We start from the raw sequence: 25698 nt of genomic DNA, 5'->3' as shown, positions 1-25698 counted from the left end.
CTATGGATTCATGCATCCCAAATGAATCCTAATCAATTTCATATGATGCAATCAGGGATAAAAACGGTCGGAATCGGTATTACAATACGGAAACGGTAGCGGTCGGCTCGAAATTTTTTCCGTATTTATAAAGTTAACAAAATAAAATACGGTGAAAAATATAATAAATTAAATATAAATGATATATTTTTATATTTTTCTTAAAAAAGAAACAGTCGAAAACGCTAGCATAATACGAAAAACTGTGTTGGTCGCTATAGGAATTTCACATCCCACTTTTCACCCCTAGATGCAATATTTTATTCAAGGGCTACATAGAAAATTTCCGATAAAATTGCAATTCTTAAAAATTTCTATGTTTTTTTGCTCATTTTAAGGCTCAAAATTTCTAACTTCTGGCAGTGAAGTGCCGGCTTTGGAAACGAACCCCGGTTCTCACCGTTTTTTTTTTTGAGAGCTGGCAGAAATAACATAATGAGGTGCTAGAGATGATCCACATACTATATAACTATAATTGTGCTAAAACTAACTTGTTTTCCGTAGAAGAAAACACAAAAATGTTTCAAAATGGCAAGTTATTCTCCCGTTGGCAAATCTTCTATTTATGCAGATATATACCAAACATGTTTTTTGGGTCGTGGCAGGCAGGGTGATTTGATCCCGACGCTTATCCTTGTACCCAGATCCAACGGAGGAGGAGGGCCGGAGCGACCCCAACGGCTATCTCTTCGTCTTCTTCCTCGTGCGTGCTCCCCCCCACTGCCCCCAGCCCTCCAACTCCAACAGATCAGCATCGGCGGTCAAAACCCTAACCTCTCCCGGTCAAACCTCTCTCGGGCAGCCTGGGATCCCCGATTCGAGCCCCCAATTTGCGTTCTCGCTACTCTAGGCACCCAATCCCACCCGGATGGGCAATGGCGTCGGCGACGGCGATGCTGCGTCGGGGAGGAGGTGCCCCAAGCACCCGTCGCAGCCGTCCTTCACTGGCTTCTGCTCCGCCTGCCTCCTCGACCGGCTCCACGCTACCAATCTGATTGGTGTGGCCTCCCCATCCCAGCCTCCTCCTTCCCTTCCCCTCCACCAGGACGACCTGGAGGAGCCGCCGCCTCCTTGCTCCACAGAGGCAGCGGGGAGGAGGACAGGGCGGGCGGAGCGGACCACGCTCCTTCGCCTCTTCCAGCTAGAGGACCAAGGAGAGGAGCGGGCGGAGGACACCAACGCCGCGCCGTCCACCAGTGGCGGCGATGGCCAAGATCCGCCGCCTCACCTGCAGCGCAAGCGATCCCTTCGTCACTCCTGCAGCGAATGGATCGCCTGCTGCGACGCCAACCACTCCTCCTGCATTCCCTCCCGCCAGTCGCTTGATGCCTCCTCCACCACCTCCGCGGCGGCAGCAGCAGCAGCGGCTCCTGCTGCTGGTGTGGCGCCTGCTGCTAATCCCTACCCCAACGACGCCGCTGCTACTTCTGTCGCCATGGTCGAGAGGAGGACGGGGAGCCTCAGGTGGAACCAATTGTGGGCAATCAAGGGCCTCCTCGCCAACCCTGCCGGGCATCTGCTCAGCAGGTCCTTCTCCGAGTCCTCCAGATCAAGGTATGCCCTCCAACCCGGCAGTGGCACCATCGCAAGGTCGTCCTCGTCGCAGTCCCAAGGTATTCGCCTCAACGGCAGCCGCTCCGTGTCTTCAGCTGGGAATGGCATGGACTCCTCTGAGATATCACTCCCCGGTGATTCTGTTGGACATGCTCATGTCCACCGTTGCCGGCCTCGGCTCAAGGACAGGCTCCGCTGGCTTCGCCGCAGCCGCAGCCGCAGCCGCAGCGTTCACTATTCTTCACCTACCAGAGTTGTAGATGCTGGTCTCACGCCTTTCAGAAGCAGAAGCAGCAGCAGCACCACCACCAGGAGCACGTCGCACAAGAACCAGAGCAGGTTTGCTTCCGGTTTCTTTGCTGCCCAAAGAAATCGACAATGACAAGTGCTGGAGCTGCTATATTGTAGTTGAATCAGTAACTAATATAAAGTACCACAAGATTGTAAACTAGCACGGTAAGCTGATAATATCTCCTCATTCTTTTTCTACTGTGTATGTTGAAGGCAGAATAAATTGCATTGTTCATTCCTCGCTGTCAATCTGCCATGGCTAATGATGAAGCTATGTGATGTAGTTGAACTATTAATACCGAGTGATTCCATACTTGAGCTGCTTGCAGCTGACTGTCAATGGAGTCTTGGAGCTGAGATGCGTATTTTCACTCAGGTAGTTTGACCTGAGCTTTTGGGTAAAGTTGGCATTTATACTGGTGAAGACCAATTGAATATGTACGGATTCTTGTTTTTTTTAGATAATGGAAATAGTACCCGGCTTTGAGTGTACGGATTCTTGTAATTGGGTGAGGAATTTTGGTTGTCAACCTCCACACCCCCCCTGAGGCCTTCTAAGTGAGTTTGTTCCTACTTTAGGTTGGCTGTTTCTGTTTTTGAGCTTGTAGGTTGCTTTCTGATTGGGGTCCTGAAATGATGGTCTTCCATGTTAAATTGTTCTCTTCTAAATTTAGACTATTACGAACATGCGTGCTCACCAGCAATCCACTGTATTTTCACTCAGGTATTTTGAATTTTTGACCAGATCTAAATGTAACTGAGCTTTTGGGTAAAGTTGCCATGTATACTGGTGAATACCATTTGAATATGTACGGATTCTAGTAGTTGGGTGTGGAATTTCGGTTGTGGCACCATCCTCTATATATTGCAACCTGCCCCCCTTGAGGCCTTCTAAGTGAGTTTGTTCCTACTTTAGCTTAGCTGTTTGTTGGTTGCACGATGATGGTGCCCGGCTCGTCGCGCGCCGTGACCCAGCGGCCGGCGTGGCGCACCTGCAGGCCCGGCACGCCGTTGTGGAGGATGAAGGAGAGCGCGCTGACGTCCGTGTGGGCCTCCACGCCCACGGCCAGCTCCGGCTGCGGGCACCGCGGGTAGTAGTTGATCTTGAGCTGCAGCCGGAGGTCGTCGGCGCCGGTGAGCTCCTTCTCCAGCGCGTCCGCGCGGCCGGGCCGAGGAGCCCCGTGGAGAGGATGGCGAGCAGCGCCGAGGCCACCTCCCGGATGCGGCGGCCGAACTCGCGCGTGGCGGCGACGTAGTCCGGCGGGTGGGCGGGCCAGACTGCCAGAGTGCGTGGTCGGCGAGGGCGTCGGGGTGCAGGAGGTGGAAGAGGTAGTCCTCCCACTCGCGCTGCCCGCTGGCGTTGGTGGCGAGGCGGCTGCCGTAGCCCTGGAGGCGGCCGGCGGCGGGGTCGTTGGCGTAGGCCTCCTTGGCGTGGATGGGGAGGGCGAAGAAGGCGGCGCCGGCGGCGCGCAGGCGGTCCATGAGGTCGCCGGGGATGCCGTGGCCGGCGATGCATGACGCCCCAGTCGGCGGCGGCGGCGCGCACGGCCTCGACGCACTCCTCATGATGCTTGTCGGCGAGGAAGGGGGAGATGTCGACGACGGGGATCCGCGGCACGGTGTGGTCGTCGCCGAAGGCGTCTCCGAGGTCGGCTCGCTCGTCGGCGGGGCGGACGTACTCGGGCGGGATGGCGGAGAGGCCGCTGAGGCTGAGCGCCTCCACGCGCGCCGGCAGCTGCAGCGTCGACTCCATGGCCATGGTTTGTGTGTTGCTGAGATAGATTACATACATCGATTGATGGATCGACTTTATACAGAGGAGGGTCGAGTTGCTGCGGGCAGGCTGCAGCTGCAGCTAACTGATTGCTTGTCTGAACAGACAGTCTCACTCTGACTGGTAGGTAGCAGCCAGAGAAGCAAGGCTGATCGGTGGATGGGCGTACTGACCTTCTAGCTGAACGTTGGTTTCATGCAGCAGCAGCACGTGCCGTGCCACCAACAAGAAGCCTAGCTCATGAGTCATCACCGACCACCACATCCTCCAGGGTTCAGTACAGCAGAGATTTTTGGTAAAGCGTCCATACGAATAAGTACACACACACACACACACACACACACACACACACACACACACACACACACACACACACACACACACACACACACACAAGCATGCATTATATCACATACATAACGTATACATATTTCTCGGTGTATTTCAAGATATATAAGTCCTGAGGTATACACCTGAGAGTAGACTAGTGTGCATGCAGATTAAATTAAAGATTGCAATCACATCGATAGCTAATTAATCATACGACTTGGGTGGCGCATTGGGATGATGATGACCCTGCTTGCTGCTGCTTCCCTTCACCTGCCGACGACGGCACCACGGCGGCGACGCAGTCCACGGTGAGCCCATGCCTGCCGGACACCCAGGACGCCACCTTCCACCGGAGCTGCCCCTCGATGCGCACCCTCAGCAGAGCCCGCCCGCCAGGAGCCGGCCTCCGAGAGGTCGACGACGTGAGCAGGGCCGACAGCACCGCGTCGCCCTGGTCCGGCTGCTCCAGCGGCGGCAGCAGCGCCGAGGGGCACGCCGGCGTAGGAGGCGCTCGCCCGGAGCTGGCCGTAGAGGGCTGTGGCGTGGGCGTTGGGGTTGTGGGCGGTGAGGGCGGCGTCCACGACGATGGTGGCGGAGGCGTCGCCGTCGTGTACCGTGGCCGTGGCAGCGAGCAGGGAGAAGCGCGGGCTGGAAGGGCGGAGGGTGAGCCACAGGATGAGGGCAAGCGACGCTAATACGGTCGACGAGGTGGCGATGAGCACCCGGCAACGGCGACGGTGCTTCCCGGAGGAGGAGGTGGACCTGGAGCAGTCCCTGGATCACCCGTGATCAGAGACATAGAGTCATCTGCCGTAGCAGGCACCCGGGGAGAAAGAATAGAGCTGATGTGGTGCCGTAAGTGGACCCAGGGACGACGAGATGAGATGCTGCCTAAAGTTTTTTTTTGAAAAGCTAGAGATGATGCTGCCTAAAGTTGCAGTGGCATGTATGAGTAGGGATGCAAGTGGGTACCCATCGGTGTTTTTGGATTTCTCATTTTATTTCATTTTCTCTTCCAAACTAATTACGTAGCATACCATTCTAGTTCATTTTATCAAGTTTTGAGTCGACCCAATGACCCAAAAAAAAGATGGAACGTGCACCCTATGAGTGATACACGGATGATCAGATATAATAAAAGCAGTTACATCGCACACGGTAGTCAACATGGTGATGCATATGGACTATTCGATGATCAGGACCATTAGTGTTAGCAGCTGCTAACAAGTAACAACACATAGTACAACAACGAGAAGATCAAGTCCCTATCTTCTTTTTTCCAAAAGGAAAGTTGGATTCCATGTGTGTAATTGAATTGTTAAAGCATCTCCAACATATTATTTATACCCCATACCCAAAACATACTCTCTCGCCGTTACCAATAACTAATTTTATGTTTTAGATAATAGTTACTACAACAGCCTATCAAAATGCAATCATCAAAAATAGGATAGAGGTAGGATTCAAGGGAGAGGGAGGTATGTTTTGGTGATTACCAAAACTTAATGGAGATTGGATTGGTAATTTACTAGAGCATCTTCATCACCAAAACATAACTTAATGAAGATTGGATTGGTAATTTGCTAGAGCATCTCCATCACCAAAACATAATTTTTTTAGTATTAGGGAGAGAACGAGTAATTTGTCGAACATGCTTACTATGCGGATCGTGCAGGGATAGCATGCAATGCGCAGGAGAAAAAGATAAAAGGCAAATTAAAGCGCACGCACATACAGGCGAGAAAAAAAGCTAGTGGAATCCATCCGGAACATTCACCCCCTTTACTCCGGTCCCATCTACTATAGACATCCATCGATGAACTAGATTTGCTTTCTCCTTCGTTGCTGCTTTCTCCCATGGGAACTGGATACCAAAGGAAAAGGATGGCAACAGCTTTCTGGATCCGCCATTACATTCTTCATCAACCACGTTCGTTCCAAGCATACGATCATGAATCACACCGCCTTCAATTCACCACCAGCGCATAAACATACCATAACTCAGCACAAGTGCACAACGAGACATAACCGTAATACCACCTGTGAAATCATTCCTGTATCTCTGCTAGTCGTAGGCATAGGCACTAACAGAAGTGAATGAGCTAGTATCCCCACCGAGCCCACTAGTGTTTTTCATCACAAGCTCAACACACCTCCAGATCAGATGCCCAGAAAAAAAAACACTCATGTTCTTCATCACAAGCTAAACACACCCAGATGCACAAAAAGAGAATACCTGTTGACTGTCCAAGGAACTTTTGCTTGCTGCCCACAAAACCTGACTGGCACACAACCTTCACTGGGACCCACTGAACTTGGCCATCATCTTTGCTATGATAGGGCCCACCTTGGGATTCGCTTGGTGCTTGGCAAAGTTGGCAGGATTGTTCATCACTGCAACCAAAGATTAAAAACACCGAGTCAAATCACTGAGCTTGCATGCAGATTCTATAACCAAGGAAAACAGGGGCCTGACCCACTTCATGTAATACATACTGCTGCAAGCTTGATTTCATCTGGACATGCTTTGCTAGCTAATATCTACTTGCGCTTGAATGGGAACCATTATCCTAACTTTTAGAACTACCTTGGACTGTCAAGGATTACAATTGCTATGAACACAAGCCACTGTCACTAACTAGTACTGTATACAAGTAGAACAAGACTGTCCATAACAAATTCTTCTCAAGTCACAACCAAATCCATCATTGACTTGCACTACCAATAGCCCTCGCTAGCACTATATATTATGTTGTTGTATAGCTAAAATAAGTATTTAACACCAGAATTGACCAAGACAACTAATCTATTTTGATACCAAAGAAAATAACAAGCCAAACTTGAATGGTAAACTAGCATCACAAGATTTGTGCGGGAAGCCAGAAACATACCATCCTGTAGAGCAGCCATGACCTCTGGGTCACTGAATGCCGCCATCAGGTCAGGGTCCTGGTATACAAAGAAGCAGATCATTGCAGAACAAAGGTTTATGTGCCACCAAAAGCTGATTGTCAATCAACATTAGCATGAAAATCAGTAAGCTGTTAAGCACTTACATTCAGGATTTTACTCATATCGACATTACCAGGACCACCCCCAGGGAACGCCCCTGGCATGGCACCTCCAGGGAAACCCCCGGGCATCCCTCCAGGGAAAGCTCCTCCAGGCATTCCCCCAGGGAAACCTCCACCAGGCATCCCTCCAGGAAAGCCTCCTGATGAGCGGCTTGACGATTCTTCCTTCCTCTTGGCTTTTTCATAAGCAGCCTGGTAAAGTAATACACAAGGCATTAGTTCAGATGCACGCAGTAGCTTTCAGAAGTAAATACCTGAAGGCCTGCCTTAGTGTGAGTTACCTGTGCCTCTGCGTGTCGACGAAACCGATCACGCTCAGCCCTCTTTTCCTCCCTCACTTTTCTCAGCCTCTCGTACTTCCTGCGATGCTCGACTATCTTGTGTGCATTGGGTTCCACCTTCAAAATTACAAAATACAAAATAATGAGCTTGTAATATTGTCATTTAAATAAAGAACCTAGCTCTAAGAAAAATCCATTTTTGGCACCCGAACTATCAATACAGTTTGCTTTTTGATCCCAGAGCCCGACTTTAGTGGTTTTCAAGTCACGTCCTTCAAGCTAGCCTTTGAAAACATGATCAGGGGTAAAAATTGAGCAGTATTGGTAGTTGAGGTACCATACTAAATGGTCCAGTTGGGGTTAACATGAGACAAAATGAACTGTTGAGGGACCCACCATGGACTTATATATTCCAACAAGAGAAATAATCACCTTCTTGAGCACAGCATTGATCTCCTCATCGTAATCCATGTTAGATGCTGTGTGCAAGTCACGAGCAGCTTCCTCCCATTTGCCAAGCATGGCATAAGCCATTCCACGTGTTTTATATCCTTTCGCGGAGTCTGGGTTAATCTGGGCAGAAGAAGAAAATACAATGGCATGTTAGGTGTGTCACGTCCAGTATCTTTAACAAGAGTAAATGCTTTAACTTTTTAGGTCTCAATCATGCCTCTTTCAATCTCCTAAGCATGTGCAACCTAGCAGTTGCTTGAGCAAGAAAAATGAAATACACTGATGAGATAAAGCAAATCACCTCTAGAGCAGCATTTGCATCACGAATGGCAGCAGCTGGTTTCTTCATTTTTATAAACACAGATGCTGGATAAACATAAGAATTCCAAAACAGGATTAGTAGTTGTCACATGAGTAAGTCATCATGCATAGGCCGATAGGCGCTAGCATTTGATATGTATGGAGCATAAAATGTCTGCCGCTTACCTCTAGTACCATACATGATTGCTGAGAGCGGATTCAGCACTATTGCGTTGGTAAGATGTTCAATAGCCTCATCGAGTTTTCCTGTGATGATAAGACCAGCAACGGCGGATTGGAGAATCAAACATGTCCAGGTGTTGAGCCAAGAAAAACATCAATGTGGGAGAAAACAAAAGTACCTTCTGACATAGCCTCCATAGCCTTCCCTTTTGCTTCTTGAGAGGCATCACGATTTTCCTCAGTTACCTCAACTGAAGGATCTCCCATCTGCCACAGCAAACATGGATTAACACATCTCCTTTGTGGCTGAGGATCCAACAGAGGGAAAGGACGCTGGTGGCATGAGAATTCTACCTTCTGTGGTGGGTCATCATGGTCAGATTGTACAGTGTCTCCTTCAAGCTCAAGATCAGACTCAACAATCTCTTCATCGAGCTCGTCTGGCTCAGGAGTGGCATCCCTCATATCCAGATCTTCATCGTCATCGTCGTCATCATCATCATCAATGTCGTCCATGGAAGATCTCTGCAGTGTGCATATTAACCAGCATGGACTAAAGAAGGGGCCTTGGGACGCGAGCACAAGGAAAGTGCATTGGCAAGAGCCATATGTGCGGTGCGACAGGCACAGAGTAATTCCACCTGAAGTGCCATTAAAAAAACAACGCACTTTGTTTGCAATGATGAAAATTCTTTACCTCTGCCAGCAAAACTACAACTAAAAGGAGAGGCTGCAGATTTCATTTATATTCTCGTTTCGTAAAAAGAAAAGAAGGACCGGAGGCGGTATGCCTAGGGTTTATATGCGGCGTGGAATCAGACATGGGGTGATAGCAGTCGCAGAAACGGATGGGTAATATTACCTTGGGCTTGTCGAAGGAGGCGGCCTTGGCGGCGGAGGCGGCGGGGATTTTGGCTCCCAAACTGCAAAAGATAAAAGGGAGGAAAGGCATAAGATGAGATGGACGCGGGGCACACAGATCGAAGGAACCGGAGGAGGGAGGGAAGCTGCAGACCTTTCGAGGTAGTCCCTGAAGAAGGCGAGGTTGGGGTCGGCGAGGAGAGAAGGGTCCTTCTTGCACGCCTCCACGAACTCCCGGAGCTCGCGGGCCTTGGAGGCATCCATCGCCTTCCTCCTCCGCTTCCCTTGCTGCTCGCTCGCTAGGGTTTTGAGGGGATTGGGACGGCCTTCCCTGCCTTGCTCGTGCTCGGCTGCCTCTGCCTCCTCGGCTCCTCATCTTCTAGTGCCTTCAGCCAGTTACTGACTGGGCAGTCCGTGGGCCGGTTATGGGCTCTGATGGGCCAGTGGCGCTCTGGGCTGGGCTGAGGAGTCGGTCGGTCGGTCACGTGACAGGCATGATGACGAGTTGACCGATGAGGCCCTGACACGCCGGCGACGGCGATGGCGACGGCAGGGAACTCGCTCGACTCGACTCCTAGGCCTTGGTTGATTAGCATGAGTAGCACACACAATTTTCGAGAAAAGAATCTCACATGTATAGAGTACTAAACAAAGTTTATTTGCAAAATTTTTTCACGGATGGGTGTAATTTTTCACGACGAATCTAATGATAGTAATTAATCGATGATTGGCTACAGTGATGATACAGTAACCATCGTCTAATCGTGCGGTCAGAGGTTTTATTGGGTTCGTCTCGGAAAGTAGCGTAAAATTGTGGAGTTAATTTTGTAAATTGACTTATTTAATACCTTTAATTATTGTTCAAAATTTTTGTAATGCTTATGCTGCACACAACCAAACAGCGCCCTACCTCAATCCATCGGGGATCCCGTCCGCCTACCTCCCCTGGTGGATCTCTCCTCCCCTTTCCTGATCTCTACTTGCCTGCCTGGGGAGAGGACGGCCCGCCATGGCCCCTCGATCTCTCGCCGCTCTCCTCCTGCTCCTCCTCTTCGCCGCCGCCGCCTACCCCTCCACCCGCGCCGCCACCAGCAGCAGCAAGGACGAGGAGGAGGACCTCCAGTACCTCATCGACAACGCTGGTGACATCCCCGGCAACGACCCTGACGGCGACGACGACGGCGACTACGACGACCTCTTCGAGGACCAGGACCTCCCGGACCAGCAGCCGCAGATCGACGAGACCCACGTCGTCGTCCTCACCGCCGCCAACTTCTCCTCCTTCCTCGCCGCCACCCGCCACGTCCTGGTCGAGTTCTACGCCCCCTGGTGCGGCCACTGCCAGGAGCTCGCCCCGGACTACGCCGCCGCCGCGTCCCACCTTGCGGCCCACCACAGCCAGAGCCACCTCGCCCTCTCCAAGGTCGACGCCACCGAGGACACGGACCTCGCCCACAAGTACGACGTCCAGGGATTCCCCACCATCCTCTTCTTCATCGACGGCGTCCCCAAGGACTACAACGGCGCCAGGACCAAGGATGCCATCGTCGAGTGGATCAACAAGAAGCTCGGCCCGGGGGTGCAAAACATCACCGCCGTCGACCAGGCCGAGAGGATACTCACAGGGGATGACAAGGCCGTCCTTGCCTTCCTCGACTCGCTATCTGTACGAAAACACACGCACTCTCTTCTATTCATTCATTTCTAGACTGATTATTTCTCCTCTAGCCAGTTATCTATACTAATTTCTGCCCAATTCAACCTGGTCAAATGCTACTGTCGCATTCAAAGTTCCTACACGTTGAGGAGCCAATGGAGGGTAGAGTACCTCTTACTAAGTTACTAGTTAGATTTTCGAATATAAAACCTCCTCCCCCCCCCTTTCAAATCGACGTGGTCCATTAGCTACACAACACATTCCAAACATGAAAGGCATCAAAGCTATTTTTCTTATGCTATTCTTTTTAACACCTTCTATGGCTGCAAGTTAGGATTACATGTTCTACTCTTTATCTAAAAAAAAATGTTCTACTCCCATAGCTCCGGATCAAGGGTGATGGTTGAACATGACTTGCAAGAGAAATGCATGCTTAGACCTTGGGCCCTATTTTAACTCTGCTGCCATCTTTTCAAATTCTACAGGGTGCTCAAAGTGATGAGCTTGCGGCTGCTTCAAGGCTGGAAGATAGCATCAACTTTTATCAGACTTCAAGTCCTGATGTTGCTAAGCTTTTCCACATTGACCCAGAAGCAAAGCGCCCATGCGTAGTATTGCTGAAGAAGGAGGAGGAGAAGTTGACCTTCTTTGGTAGGTTGTCTTCATCTCTAAGTTGTTCTAGATTTCGGTACCAGCCTTCTCTTCCAATTTTTGTGCAGGTGTTAAGAGTCTTAATCCAATGTTTTCATGCAGATGGGGAGTTTAAAGCATCAGTGATTGCCGATTTTGTGTCTGCAAACAAGCTTCCTTTGGTTACTACGCTAACTCAGGAAACTTCCCCTTCAATTTTTGGCAATTCAATCAAGAAGCAGGCATGTTATGTTGACTACAATAGGATCCCTTTTTATTCATTCTAACATATTTTTTAATCCATGTGCTATTCCTTTGCTGAGGCTCTGTATTATTTTACAAATCAGATTTTACTATTTGCTGTTGCAAATAAGTCCTCGAAATTTCTGCCCATCTTTAAGGAAGCAGCAAAGTCATTCAAGGGAAAGGTAATTCTTTCTGTTGACCCATCCAATTTTGTTTGAACTTCCTATCCTTATCAATCCTTTTCTTCTTTGTTCCATGTTCTATGTTCAAATTCATATCCTACTCATCAGTTGTTTTCCTTGTGCTACTTCTTTTTTTGCTCTTGGTTACTTCTTGGTGTTTGTGTGTTGTACTAAACTGTGTACTAAACTGATGAGTGTGTTGACGTGCAGCTATTATTTATCTTTGTGGAGCGAGACAATGAGGAAGTAGGTGAACCAGTTGCCAACTACTTTGGTATTACTGGACAAGAGACCACTGTAAGGCCTCGTTGTTTTTGGCATCATTGGCTTTCACTTCATGTATTTGTGTTACCATTTGGTAAATTCCGTTTGCACGCCTCTGCAGGTTCTTGCTTACACTGGGAATGAAGATGCTAGGAAATTTTTCCTTGATGGTGAAGTGTCACTGGACTCCATTAAGGTAATTGCTGAAATATGCCCATAGTTCCGCACCATATGAGAATTAAGAATTCAACTATCGCCAATGGTTAACAGAGAATGTTGGTTATGCTACTAATCTGAAGCTGACTTGTGTGTTTCATTAACCATTACTTGACTTTAGTCTTTTCTTTCCATGTGTTTTTCCATTGATAAAAGGAAAAAGTCCATTTTACTACCCTCACCAAATCACTTTGTCCGCTTAACCCCCCCGAGCAAATTCGGACTCGATTTACTTCCTTAAACTATTTCAATTGGTTCAATCTACCACATAATGGGATTTCTCTTTTTTGTTTCTCCGTTTACAAGTTGAGTTTTAAGTTCAAATTTTACAAGGTGACTTATAACATGATATCCAATGTTAGAAAAATATTTTAATAATTTTTCGCGGTAACTTTCATGCAACTTTGTATCATTAGGATAAATTTTATATTAAACATTCCTAACCTATGAAAATAACCATGTAAAGTTCTCAATGTATTTTTTTAACATAACGCATCATGTTCTCCATCCATTCACAAAGTTTAAGCTTAAAACTCAACGTATACATGGAGAAACAAAAAAGACAAATCTCATTAGGGGGCAGATTGGACCAACTGAATAGTTTGAGGGAGTAAATCGAGTGGGACGGAGGAAGGGAGTAGGTAGTCTGTAGTGCACTTTAAGAAGCATGCGACATTTGATACCCTATTACATATGAATCCATATTAATTTTGAAGACTTGGCAGTCCATTGAAGAGTGAAGAGTGTGCTAATCGACTGAGCTATCTATTTCTAGCATAGAACATGTACCTGCCTATATGGCACACCAGCATGGCCCTCTCCCTTAGATAGGCTAGTCCAGTTTGAGGATGGGGCATTTTTTACACTTTTCTTTTAGTCATAGGCTGGTACATGTTTAAGAATGGTGCATTTTTTTAGTTCGTTCAAAAAAAAGAATGGTGCATTTTTTGCACTTTTCTTTTAGTGTTATATTATATGCAATGCTTCAAAATACTCTGATAAACAGATTGCAATATGCCTTATATCAAAATTACCACTTCACTGTACGATAATTTCTTTTTTGTTCAGTCTACTGTTGACATTTTGGCGAAATTTCTTTAAGAAACCCCATCTATTTAGTACCTCCAATTTTTTTTCGGCTCTTGCACAGGACTTTGCTGAAAGTTTCTTGGAAGACAAGCTCACACCATTCTACAAGTCTGAACCAGTACCTGAATCTGTGAGTGAGTCTTGAGAATTATCTGATATCCCCTTTCTACACTCAGAATACTTCACTTAGACATTCGACATTGTGTTGCCATACAGAATGATGGTGATATCAAAATTGTTGTTGGGAAGAATCTGGATCTGATAGTTTTGGATGAATCGAAAGATATCCTTCTGGAGGTATGTTCTTGTTTCAGACGTTTAAGAAAGGGGTATTTTGCAGGCCCCCCCCAACCCCTGGTTTGAGGGCCAATTATGAATTTCCTTTAAAAAAAAACTTCGCACCATTATCCCATACTTTGCTTATTAACCAGGGGCAACAGTTTGACATGGAAAAAAGGAGTGCAAACTCATAGTTATGCCTCAAGGAGGGGACATCATGCAATCATGTCTTTAAGAAAGTAGACTTATTTGTCGTCCATAATGATGTGCCATTCTGGATGCAGATATATGCACCGTGGTGTGGCCATTGTCAATCTCTGGAGCCTACTTACAACAAACTAGCTAAGCATCTACGTGGCATCGACTCCCTTGTGATAGCCAAAATGGATGGAACTAGCAATGAGCATCCACGTGCCAAGGTATGTATTACTGCCTTTGTTGGTTGATTTTGGCTGACCATCATCAACAACAACAACAACAACAACATAGCCTTTTTTTCCAAGCAAGTTGGGGTAGGCTAGAGATGAAACCCGAAAGAAATAAGTTCAAGGTTCAGGCACATTGATAGCTAGTCTCCAAGCGCTCCTATAATCAATTTTCCTAAAATGGCTATGGCTTTCCTCCTTTTTATTTAACGTTTTTAAAACCTTATACGGTATCTGAGATGTGGCTTTGACCTTTACATTTTTGTAACTTATGTTACTAGGATTTATAGCTGTCGTGTTGTTGTCATGCGACTAGGATTCATAAAAATTGTAATACTGGAAACATATTTGTGATGAAAATATCTATAGGCAACTGAAACATTCTGAACATATTGATTCACACTTTGTCTTGTACTGCATGGATTCGTTTGCATGCAATAAAAGAAAAGAACAGTGGAAGCATTAAATTTGGGAGGCGTTGCAGTATACAAACTTTGTTGGCTATCCCATCAGTAGTCATGAAACCTATGTGTGTACACTGGAGTTGTCAGACAAATGAAAGTTACATTTGCCACTCTTTTTTTGCTCAAAGTTGCTCTCTCTTATGGTGCACAAAAGAATATGGATTTGAGCTTGGTCTGCTGCTGCATGCATGTCATAGTGTATTTACTATCTACTTCCAAGCAATATTTGGGGAAGCTCATGCACTTCGATTTTTTTGATTCAATGCTTGTGAGAGAAACTTGTCGTCGTGTTGGCACTATGTATTAAGACCTGTGATGCAACGTATCTGCTTCACTTGCCCCTCCATACATTGTCACAGCGGGCCGTGGATGGGTAGTTTCTAGGTCGTAGATTGTAGTAGTGGGTAGATGGAGGTCGCTGACCTGGACGCTTGAACTTGGGCGGCACCGTGTTGCGTCGCTCCCAAAGATGAGGCTCGGGATATGTTGGGGGTAAATTCTTTCTTGGTTAACATGAATAGCTTAGGAGCATTATATAGCCCCCGTACAGACTCCTTAACTCCAACTCAAGATCCTATCCAAATTTCTTAACAAACACAGGTTTCTCAGTAAGACTCAAAACTCCTATCTCTAAACCAATCTATGGTTTCTCACGTAAGACTCAAACGACTCAAACTCCACTACATGCTCGACTTGAACTAGGATTGGTGCTGGCCTCGTCCACACGTAACTGAGCATGACATCTCTCCCTCCCTTGCGAAACAGCTTGTCCTCGAGCTTGAAAGCTGGATAGCGAAGCTTGAACTCAGGTTCCCTCGTCGGACTCGTAACGGCCACCGTCGTCAAGGTACTCGAGCACGATGCGGAATAGCATCTTGCACCTGTGCCCTGATAAAAACTTCTCACCACAATTATAGCACAAGCCCTTTGCGCAGCGATCGACCATCTCGTCAGGTGTTAGGAACTAAAGGCGACTTGGCAGGCAACATTCCGCCAGACTCTGCTCCTGCAGAAAGACAGCGAACGCATACGGTGAACCTTTAAGCAAGGCTCTTATTGCAGATAATTTTTGCTATAGTTTCATTAGGTTGTCTTCTTGAATGTCCAACAACAACAACAACAACATAGCCTTTTTTCCCAAGCAAGTTGGGGTAGGCTAGAGATGAAACCCGAAAGAAATAAGTTCAAGGTTCAGGCACATTGATAGCTAGTCTCCAAGCGCTCCTATCCAAAGCTATATCTTTAGAGATATTCCAATCCTTAAGGTCTCTCTTAACCAACTCATCCCACGTCAGTTTAGGTCTACCTCTACCCCTCTTTACATTATCGACCCGCTCAAGAACCCCATTACGCACCGGTGCCTCAGGAGGCCTTCGTTGGACATGTCCAAACCATCTCAGCCGATGCTGAGTAAGTTTCATTAGGTTGTCTTCTTGAATGTCCATGCATGGTAATTTGATTAACTGATTTCCCATATGCATTAGTTTTCATGATACAGAATTGACACGTGCTTCCTGTTACAGCCTGATGGATACCCCACGATTCTATTCTATCCAGCAGGGAAGAAAAGCTTTGAACCTGTAAGTGCTTCCTGAACTGGGTATTAATTGACCAGGCAACAAGAAAGTGTATGGTGTTGTGTCTCCTAAGATATGAACATTGACTGATTCAGTGTGTTATTTTGTTTTTATTATACTTTTCAGATCACTTTTGAGGGGGACCGGACCGTTGTAGAGATGTACAAATTCATCAAGAAGTATGCTAGCATCCCTTTCAAGTTGAAGCGCCAACAATCATCAACGGCGAGAACCGGGAGCACTCAGACAGAGGGTGCGATGAGCTCGGGTACAAATCTGAAGGACGAATTGTAGGGCATTAAAGTACCACGCAACTTAGTGCTGGCTGTTAGTTTTGAGGTGGATCCTCCTCTGCAATCTTCCCTTTCTGGAGGAGGGAATAGGAGAAGTTATCAATCAAGTAGAAAGTGGTCAGGTTGAGGGCTTGGACAATTCAGACGGGAACAATTCGGGATACAATACAATTGAATAAAAAGCAAATCCTTTCCTTTATATGTTTGTTTTGATGTATTTACTTTTGTTTCAGTTTTGGGAAAAGAGGGATGTGGATGCTCACTGTCACGGATTAGTACCATAGAATGATAGAAAGCCAGAAAGGACGGTTCATGCATACAAGAAGGTCTCAGCAAACAAAGGATGAAGCTATATACAAACACAGCTAGCTGGAGGGGGAGCTGGTGCTGGACTGAACTAAACTGGAGAGGATTGGATGGTAGTGAAGCGAGCTACGAAGGAGGCAAAGCAATCTCAAGGTCTGCTGACGGTGGTTCCCTGGAACTATGACCTCCTTCTCCAGTTGTGGTTGTGGTTGGCGATGCCACATGCCTGGCCCTCCATCTGAGAATCTGGAGGAGGACAGAGTTGGTGCAGATGGCCATGCTGAAGCCGGCGAAGGTGGACAGGATGATGGCGATCACAGCTTGCATCCGCACCTGGTTCAGTAAGATAAGCTTGTTTGATGAGATGTGATTGATGTTTGGGTGACCACAGAGAGGATCTTACGTATCTGTAGAAGAGGTGGGTGAAGAGCACAATGAAGAGGAACTGCACTGCAGAGTAGATCCACACATATCTCCTGGACACCATCTTTGTTGTGGTGAGAGAGGAGAAGAGGCCGAGGGCGCAGGCGAAGGGTAAAGAGATGGCCAGAGCCGCGGTCCCATGGTCGCCGACCTGGATGTATGTAGTTGGGAGGTTCATTAGTTGGATCTGGTAGAACACTTGACAGGATTATGCAATGGCCAGGTAAACGGAGAGAACGAAGGTGCAGCAAGCAAGCAACCAGCAGCTGTTCCAGGAAGCAGAAGTAGGCGAGCATGCTGATAATCACGAGGATCGGTGTGCCGTGCCACACTCTGTAGCGACGGCTGCTGGTGGCCGTGGTGGTGGGATCGGCTTGATGCTGAGCCTGAATGGATGGATGGTGATGGAGGCGGCGCAGGGTGACGGGGAGGTTGAGCACCTCCTGGCTGCAGACGTCGCAGGTGCCGTTGCCCTTGATGCTGAACCACTTGATGGCGCATCCCCTGTGCGCCAGGGCCAGTTCACCCTTGCAGCAGCACTCCAGCTTGAGCACCGCCTCTTCCGACAGCGCCACCATGCAGATGCGGCACACCGCTTCCTCCGCCGCAATGTCTTCTGCCGACGCTTCCTCCTCCCCGGCTGCAGCAGTGGCGCTTGCCTCCGTTTGAGGAACAAGTGGCACCAATCTGAGGCGGAACACTCCAGCCGGGGCAGGGCCGAGGGAGCTGGAGTCCGCTACTCTCCTCAACCCTTTTGCCACCTTGAACAGCCTGCCGCTCGTAGGCACGGACTGGGAGCGGCATATCTGCTTCAGCTTCTCCTCCTCCTCCTTGGTGGTGCTGCTGTTACCCTTGGCGATCATCAGGAAAGAGATTGGGTTAGGCGGCGGTGGAGAAGAGAACAGCTAGCTGCTAGGGTCTTGGGTGCTTACTGGAGTTTCAGGATCAATTTGATCAATGTACTCCGAGGTGGACAGTGATGACGGCGCCCTGGCCATTCTGAAGCTCAAGAGCTTGGAGAAGGACAATGACCGGATGCAGAGATCGCCGGCGGCTTGGCTTTCAGCATGAGCAGCAGGGGCAACCGCTGCTGTGGATCTCAGGCTGCATGCTGGCAGCAGGCAGCTCGTCACGGACAGTGGCTTCTTTTGGTCCTCAGCAGATAGCGTGCCGCCATGTTGGATCGGAAGCTCCGCGTCTTCCATTGGCAGAGTAGAGCTGCTAATGCCCGGCCCCTGCGCGCGCGCGAGAGAGAAAAAGCAAATCGATGGAAAGCCAAACGTGGAGTTGATGTTGCAGAGAAGAAATGGAATCGACAGGCAACCTCCGGCGACGGCTGCTGCTTGCTTGCTTGCTTTCTGCAGCTTCCATGGTTGGTTAACTGTGGCGTGTCACGCGTTGCTGTTTGGTAGCGACGGATCGGACTGTGATCCACACCACACTAGTAATTACTGAAGCTGATTGGACTGAATGGTGAGGTGGGAAAGGGAGAAACGAGTAGCCCTCCCTGCTCACCAGTTCAGAGGCCGTGTTTATTTTGACAGCGAGTTGGCACGCGACTGATGCGATGACTGACCTGCTATCTACAACCACCACCTCGATCACAGTTGCAGTCCTCACGAATTGTTACCCATTTTCTGCCTGCCTTGGGAAGTTGGGAAATATATTTGAAACTATTCGTAAGTCATAGCAGGAGCCAGCATTAATTTTCCTTGATATTTCTTCCGCGCCAGTGGTAGTCATTTGGAGTCACGTTGCTGTTGCTTCGTGGCTGCCCATCTGACTTGCGCCACTGTAACCCCTATATTGGTCGGATTTAACTTGTCACAGATTGAAGAGCGAAATCTAGATGATGCTTCATCCAAAAAGGGCAGCTGATGCTATTTCCAACACAGATCTTACTACAAATTTTTTGACGGACAAAGTTAAATGACGGTATTACAGTGAAATAATAACGGAGCTAAACACATCCCCTAACCAAGGACGGGTGCAATCCTTTCTCTACATTCATTTCTAACAAACATGGACTTTTTCGTTTTCATCCAGAGCCGTTTTCACTCATGAGCCATCATCATTTGAACCTGACCACTCCCAAAACAAAACAAATGCACAAGCCATATAAAACAACTAGATTGTTTTATTTAACTACTAAGTTCAACATAGAGAATAAATTGCGGGTTCAAGGTGCCAGGAAAACCCACTGTTTGTATTCAATCTAGAATACAATCTATGGGACAAAAAACCTGGCGCACAAACTACCCATATAGTACATAAAACAGTCTCAGAGTTCACAAGCATTCCATAAGCCAAATACAAGTCTAAACAACCAGCAACAAACGGATCCTGCGCCACCCACCCCTTAGCTCATGTGACAGTAGTCGATCTCCTAGTTTCCATTTGTCCAATAATCGCTGAGGTACAAATCCTTCACAAAATTGATAAAGTAGCGGAAGATATGACCTCAGCAGGGCTTAAACAACTAATGATGGTAATGCTTAACAGTAATTGGTTGGACTTCTTACCAGCAGGGCGCTCCTTGCCATCATGCAAACAAGGAGGCGTCCTAAAGGTTGTTGGGACCACAGCTTCTGGTGTGGCCTCGCCCTTGAGAGCACCAGACTTATCATTCTGCAATGGCTGTGGCTGAAGACCTGCCCGCCCAGAAGTTGACAAAGGAGCATTGTTTTCAACAAGGCTTCACCTAATGTAGATAATAATGCTTAACAGTAGTTAGAATCCCTACCAACAGAATGCTCTGCACCATCATGTAATCCAAATACCAAACGAGGGGGTGTTCTAAAGGTTGGTACTACTGCTGCTAGTGTGGAATCCTTGATCTGATCCAACCACTCAGTAGTTCCTGCACTTCCTCCAAATCCTTTCAGTGGATTCCATAAGAGGTTACCATGCTTCCACTCTTGTCTGGGTTGACCTATCTTACTTGTTCTGCTCCAGACCAGTTCAAGTCTTGGCCCAGACAACAAGTGCCCATCCTTTCCCTTGCTCCAATTCAGTGCGTGCTGCCTTGTTCCCTGCAATTGTCCAAACATCGCTTCCATCCCGTTCCTCTCAGCCCCCATGGCCAAATCCACTTTAGTTCCCTCAACTACAAGCACCATAGGTACAGTGCTATACAGTGGTAGCAATATATCAACCATTATGCCCGTGTCAGAGATAATAGTACGATCCTACAGACTTCTGTTCCCTGTCTTTTGCAGATTCCAATTTGTTTATTCGTGGCCTGAAGTTGGTCGGGTCTCTTCTAAAAGTAATGTCCAGATGCTGACAAAAAGACAATTACCAAAAGTGAGAAAATTAGTGCAGGGAAACAAAAGATGTAGTAAATAAGTATCTAACTTGAGTCGGTATTATCAAAGTATATAACTTGGTGATAACTTGCTAAGGATGATGGCAGCACTTACTGATAAGAATTTATTCATCCCAGATAGCAAAGACTGAGGTGAATTGGCAGTACAGTCAATAGCAGGCTGTCCCTCATAGACGATAACCTTGTCAGCTAAGTAGGTTGCCATGATGAAATCATGTTCAACAATAAATGCAGTTTTATTTGCATGCAGGACAAATCTTTTGATAACCTTTGAGGCAACAATACGCTGCTCTGCATCAAGAGATGCACTTTGTTCATCAATCAGGTAAATATCTGCAGGCTAGAAAAACAATTTAAAGTTTAGTGTCCATAAGCTGATAGCATTTTCATCCCTAGTCTGAGTAAATACTAGCACAGATTCTTAGTCTGAATATTTCAACACTAGCATATGATTGAAAAGATATATAGAAGTGCGAAGGATCAGGTGCTTTTACTCAAGCTGCGAGATGTACAAATGGGTCGCGAGTCACGCATATAAGTATCCAAATCATATATTATGTGCTAGCATTTAAATAGGGGTAACATGTACAGTAACATAAACAGTATGGATCTTTAAGAAACAATAGAGCATGCAAAAATTGGTATGCTGAACATGCAAAAATTACATACCATGGATCTTTTAGAAACAATGGAGCATGAATGCATTATATAGTAAATTCCTGTACATAGTATCCAATTTCATAGACCTACTAAAGTGAAATTGAGGTAAAAGTAGAAAATACCTTTCCGAGACAAACACATATTGCTACCCTCTGTTGCTGTCCACATGATAAATGCAGAACTTCCTGGTCAATGAGTTGCTCCATTTTTAGTGGCTTCATGACATCGGACACAAACTGAGGGTGAGTGTATGAATCCCGTATTTTCTCATGAAGAAATTGCCTCACTGTACCCGGGTATGTTAACGCAATCTTCTGTGGCTTGTAGGAGACATAAAATTCAGGAACTTCAATATCAACTCCATCCACAGTGTCTGGCTTCTCCACCCCAGCCTGTCGAGACGTAACAAACAGTGAACATAGGATACCAAAAGCCCCCTCTATTGAGTGCAAATTAGATTGATAATAGTGTATGTCCAAATTAATTTCTTACAAAGTTAAAGAAAAGAATAAAGATATATCAGAAGAAACTTTTGTTGTCATCTGCAAGAAAAGTAAAACTCCTATAATTTCCTAACAAAACAACATTCACACATCATTAAGAGAGCTGTTAGCAATATTGTAACAAGATTTTAGACCCCTGGAAAATATAGAAGAGAAAATTAAGTTACATTAAACCAATGTCAGCTTTGTCAACGAACAATGAACACCATTACGTCATCCAGCACCACTGGATTCACATTGTCAAAGTGAAAAGCAATTTTTGACAAGTCGATCTATAAAATTGATGACATGGCAGGCCGAACATGGTGCATACCAATACTATAAGCAAGCCATATAACAGACGTCAGTAATTGAAGGGCCTAACAAAACATGCATGTAATATAGTAATAACCAGTAACTACTCTGATTCAGGATTAATTATTTGGAATCTGAACAATATTAGCAAGCTTAGCTGTAATTTCTAGAGGTGGCAGAGATAACACAAGACACCGTCCGTATTTATTCCACCTTGTATAATAGTAGATAAATCTAGAGTGCAGAGCATCCATTTGTATCATTTTAAGCACAAGAGTGAGAGACAAGGGAGGTGGAGGAAAGGGTGGAGAGAGATCTACTAGCATCCTGATGAATGTGGTCTTCCCTGTCCCGTTCTCACCAAGCATCACAACAATCTGAGAATCAGTGAATTCACCTTCCACGACAGTGAGTTTAAAGTTACCAATTGTTTTGCTCATGGTAGGGTACTTGTACTGCTGATATGTCTTGATCTCAGCATCTTCCTGGGCATCCACAATCTAAAAGGACAACACAAACATGACATATAAGAATAAAGTTTCAGAACTGAAAAAGGATCTTAGATCCTATGTGTAGATGTTAGCTCACCTTGAAAGTAAGAGATTCATCTCGGAACCGAAGGTTTTCTGTTGGAATAAATCCAGCCAAGAAAATATTGACACCTTCTCGAACCGAAAATGGCAGTGTAACAACGCCATATGCTCCAGGTTTTCCATATAAACAGCAAACATAGTCAGACATGTAATCTAAGACACTCAAGTCATGTTCCACCACGATGACATAGCTGGAAAGAAAATCAGGGAGGTAAGATATGCTAAGTTCCTTGAGTTTTCAGTCAAGACTCAGGGGGTTAATCATGATAAGAGGTATCCATACCTGTTTGTTCTAAGCAGGGACTTTATTACTCTTGCAGCATTTAGCCTCTGCCTAACATCAAGATAACTTGATGGCTCATCAAACATGTAAATTTCCGCACTTTGTAGGGCAGCGGCTGCTATTCCAACTCTTTGAAGCTCACCACCGGAAAGTTTGGCTACTTCTCGGTCAATAATTTCACTCAATTGAAGTTCGTTGCACAGCTGATCTTTCGTACCCCTCTCATCCTTCCGATCAAGTAGTTGGCCTACAATTCCTCGACAAGAATTCCGGTTTTTATGTATTATCTCAACCTGAGGCTTCATGATTGGCTGTAGAGAGGGGAGCACAAGGGGGTGAGAAACATACTATTGGCTAAAAGCATAGGTGGACTGATAGAGAAAAAAAATGCATGTTTGCATGTATTCCAGCAGTTTTCCAGTGCAGAAAACGACAAAACAAACCCTTCATGAAGGGTGAAGACCGGAAAAATTTGAGTAAGAAACACACACCTTGAGGTTATTCTCGACCATACGCTTGAAGTAATTCTGAAGTTCAGACCCATGGAAGTATGCAAGGATTTCGTGCCAATCAGGTGGATTCTGCCAAGGAAGAAGGCAAAAATGTAGAGCTAAATAGACATATTTGTGCAACTGATACAAGAAAGTGAAGGCAGGTAGGATATTACATTGAATCTTCCCAAGTTAGGCTTGATCGCTCCAGCTAAGATGTTAAGTGCTGTGGACTTTCCAATTCCATTTATCCCAACAAGGCCCAAAACTTGACCAGGTCTCGGGACAGGCAGCCTGCAAGAAGATGTGAATCAGTAATAGTCCTGGAAAAGACTAGGGCTCTTGGGATGAAAGGTGAGAACCTGTGCAATTTGAAGCTGTTTGGGCCAAAGCGATGGGTGGTATCTCTGTCCAAATCCTTTGGAAGGTTGATGATGGTAATGGCACCAAAGGGGCACTTCTGAAGAAAGGACAGATAGAGTGAGAAGATTTATTGTAGGATTTTGTGGCCACACATTGTAAAGAACTACAACATTTGAAGTTGTAAGCATAAAAGCTGATGGCCGATCCCAAACTAGCAAGTGCAATAGAAAATAAGAGAGCCACAAAAAGATTTGCCTATGAATGAAATACAAAATCACAACATATAAGAACCTAATTCAAGCATTCCAGAGTCATAAATTGCAATTGGGACAAAGTTCAGCACTATCATACTGTCTAAGTATGGTATGAAATTAAGAGGTGTTCACAGAATTAATAACTATTGAACTAAACCGAAGACTAACAAAAAAAAGGACAATATTCAGCCACAGAGAATCAATAGACTTCTCAATTCCATATGACTCAAAGATATTATGAATAATCAAATGTACTTAATAAATTAATCAACATTTCAGCACCAACAAGTACTTAAATCAAATCAACAAATCTTAATCTAGAACTCATAATATATCCATAGATAGAACTCAGAAGTCAGAACAAACCAAGATTATTCACCCAATTAGCATGAACTGACCAACATTGAGGTACAACCAAGAGAGATCAGATGAAACACTATAAGGGAACGCCAGGGAGGTTCGCAATAGTTTCCACCAATCAGAAAAAACCCTATGTCGACCACAAATCTGATGATGCACTTTCTACCACACAGCGAAGCGAAACTTGCAACCCGCCCAAAGTCCCTTGATTTGCTGATGAATTACGATGGGAGATTGGGAGATTGTGGATCAATATAATAGTACCTTGACGCAAATACCACAGCCTATGCACAGTTCTTCAGAGATGAGTGCAGACTTGGACTTTGGACCGACTTCGATGCAATGCTTCCCTGCAAAGAAACAAACCATACAATTCGTGAGGATGCAGTTTCATGCCAGAAAACCCTTTTTAGAGAAAAGGTGGCCGTATTTTTATTCACCGAATCAAACGATCCAACAATTCAGGACATGCCTGCTACACTGTTCACTACACTTTCAAGTTTCAAGAGAAATAAGCGCTGGAGCTTACCGATCTTCACGACGGGGCAGTTTCGTTTGCACTCCTGTCCACACTTTTTAGGCTTGCATCTGTCCTCCTCTACAACCGCGACGCGGCTCAACCTCTGCACCATCTCCGGCGAGGGGCAGACCAGAGACGGGGACGACGGGATGGATTGGCCACGGGGATGTAAACGCTTTACGTCAAGCCCTCTTTCTAAATTATTTAGGTCAAGCCACCTAGTATGTCTATACACATAATCCTCCCGATTCCTGTGCGAGTCGCCCGGTCTCGCGGCCGCCCGATCGATCCGACTGGGAGGGATCGCGGGGGATTTAGGGGATTTAATGCCTCCCGACCTCCTCCGTTCCCAAAGAATCCTCTTTGTTGACGGTTAAAATTGAGCCGAGACAAACCGATCTGCCCGGTTGTAATCCGAGCAGATTTAGATTTGTATTAGAAATTTTATGTAAACCGATTTAGAAGGAGTACGACTTTTCTAGTCTATATATAAGCTAATGCCGATTGAAGGTAATCCCAATCGATTCAATAATAATTGCATTACTTTATAATATTTCAATACTGGAAACCGTTATTTTTGTGTGTGTGCTGAATTTGCTTGAGCGTTTTTTCAGAAGCCCAAATGAAAATTTCATTTTTTTTGTCGGTTGACGAAACATTCACATGAAAACTCCGTCTGTATTGACTGGAAGACTTTCTTGAGTCGTTTCAACATAGCCGGTCCCAAGCCCGGTAACGAGGAGGGTTGCGGTAGGTTTGACGAACCAGCGTAAAAAATAGCCACTCTAATAGATATGAAACCCATAAGAAACTCGTTGGGGGCGTAATTCTCTTAGCGACGCGCCACATCGGAACCCG

The 25698-nt window shown here is 46.3% G+C and overlaps 5 protein-coding genes and 2 pseudogenes across 16 annotated transcripts; 2 read left to right on the top strand and 5 right to left on the bottom strand.

Moving 5' to 3' along the window:
* Positions 1-520: 520 nt before the first annotated feature.
* Positions 521-2180, top strand: LOC120654334 (CLK4-associating serine/arginine rich protein-like). Its single transcript, XM_039931843.1, has one exon. The coding sequence runs from the start codon at positions 908-910 to the stop codon at positions 1973-1975; it is 1068 nt and encodes a 355-aa protein (XP_039787777.1). The 5' UTR covers positions 521-907; the 3' UTR covers positions 1976-2180.
* Positions 2148-3704, bottom strand: LOC120654336 (annotated as a pseudogene).
* A 235-nt stretch (positions 3705-3939) lies between these two features.
* LOC120654337 lies at positions 3940-4767 on the bottom strand (annotated as a pseudogene).
* A 957-nt stretch (positions 4768-5724) lies between these two features.
* Positions 5725-9511, bottom strand: LOC120654333 (FAM10 family protein At4g22670-like). Its single transcript, XM_039931842.1, has 11 exons — positions 9295-9511; positions 9142-9202; positions 8634-8804; positions 8459-8546; positions 8283-8363; positions 8098-8162; positions 7776-7916; positions 7344-7460; positions 7045-7254; positions 6880-6937; positions 5725-6382 (listed from the first exon to the last, which is right to left on the bottom strand). Exons 1-11 carry the CDS (start codon positions 9402-9404, stop codon positions 6285-6287), a joined length of 1200 nt encoding a protein of 399 aa, XP_039787776.1. The 5' UTR covers positions 9405-9511; the 3' UTR covers positions 5725-6284.
* Positions 9512-10040: 529 nt separating this feature from the next.
* On the top strand, positions 10041-16661 carry LOC120654331 (protein disulfide isomerase-like 1-4). Of its 3 annotated transcripts, none has more exons than XM_039931836.1 (11): positions 10041-10806; positions 11283-11448; positions 11551-11669; positions 11775-11855; positions 12066-12152; positions 12241-12315; positions 13486-13554; positions 13641-13721; positions 13988-14122; positions 15358-15679; positions 16017-16147. In XM_039931836.1, exons 1-10 carry the CDS (start codon positions 10150-10152, stop codon positions 15634-15636), a joined length of 1749 nt encoding a protein of 582 aa, XP_039787770.1. In that variant the 5' UTR covers positions 10041-10149; the 3' UTR covers positions 15637-15679; positions 16017-16147. The 3 variants fall into 3 exon arrangements, with proteins under 3 accessions (XP_039787770.1, XP_039787772.1, XP_039787771.1); XM_039931838.1 differs by lacking the exon at positions 16017-16147 and having other exon boundaries at positions 10042-10806; positions 15358-15439; positions 15510-15705; XM_039931837.1 differs by lacking the exon at positions 15358-15679 and adding an exon at positions 16296-16661 and having other exon boundaries at positions 10044-10806; positions 16116-16172.
* A 53-nt stretch (positions 16662-16714) lies between these two features.
* On the bottom strand, positions 16715-18661 carry LOC120654332. 3 transcript variants are annotated; one of them, XM_039931840.1, is made up of 4 exons: positions 18516-18661; positions 18124-18426; positions 17172-18042; positions 16715-17101 (listed from the first exon to the last, which is right to left on the bottom strand). In XM_039931840.1, exons 2-4 carry the CDS (start codon positions 18394-18396, stop codon positions 16947-16949), a joined length of 1299 nt encoding a protein of 432 aa, XP_039787774.1. In that variant the 5' UTR covers positions 18397-18426; positions 18516-18661; the 3' UTR covers positions 16715-16946. The 3 variants fall into 3 exon arrangements, with proteins under 3 accessions (XP_039787774.1, XP_039787775.1, XP_039787773.1); XM_039931841.1 differs by having other exon boundaries at positions 17172-17342; positions 17452-18042; positions 18124-18593; XM_039931839.1 differs by having other exon boundaries at positions 18124-18605.
* Positions 18662-19310: 649 nt separating this feature from the next.
* LOC120654330 (ABC transporter E family member 2-like) lies at positions 19311-25189 on the bottom strand. 8 transcript variants are annotated; one of them, XM_039931831.1, is made up of 14 exons: positions 24850-25189; positions 24585-24670; positions 23706-23803; positions 23520-23637; positions 23344-23433; positions 22853-23163; positions 22565-22760; positions 22297-22476; positions 21472-21571; positions 21302-21364; positions 20614-20859; positions 19935-20473; positions 19714-19842; positions 19311-19616 (listed from the first exon to the last, which is right to left on the bottom strand). In XM_039931831.1, exons 1-11 carry the CDS (start codon positions 24950-24952, stop codon positions 20837-20839), a joined length of 1368 nt encoding a protein of 455 aa, XP_039787765.1. In that variant the 5' UTR covers positions 24953-25189; the 3' UTR covers positions 19311-19616; positions 19714-19842; positions 19935-20473; positions 20614-20836. The 8 variants fall into 8 exon arrangements, with proteins under 8 accessions (XP_039787765.1, XP_039787763.1, XP_039787764.1 ...); XM_039931829.1 differs by having other exon boundaries at positions 20614-20852; positions 24850-25183; XM_039931830.1 differs by having other exon boundaries at positions 20614-20810; positions 24850-25183.
* Positions 25190-25698: the final 509 nt, after the last annotated feature.

Source organism: Panicum virgatum, chromosome 1N (assembly GCF_016808335.1).
Source record: "Panicum virgatum strain AP13 chromosome 1N, P.virgatum_v5, whole genome shotgun sequence".
Classification (NCBI taxonomy): Eukaryota; Viridiplantae; Streptophyta; class Magnoliopsida; order Poales; family Poaceae; genus Panicum; species Panicum virgatum.
Note: the sequence above shows the minus strand (reverse complement) of the source record. Positions and strands in the feature narration are given on the sequence as shown.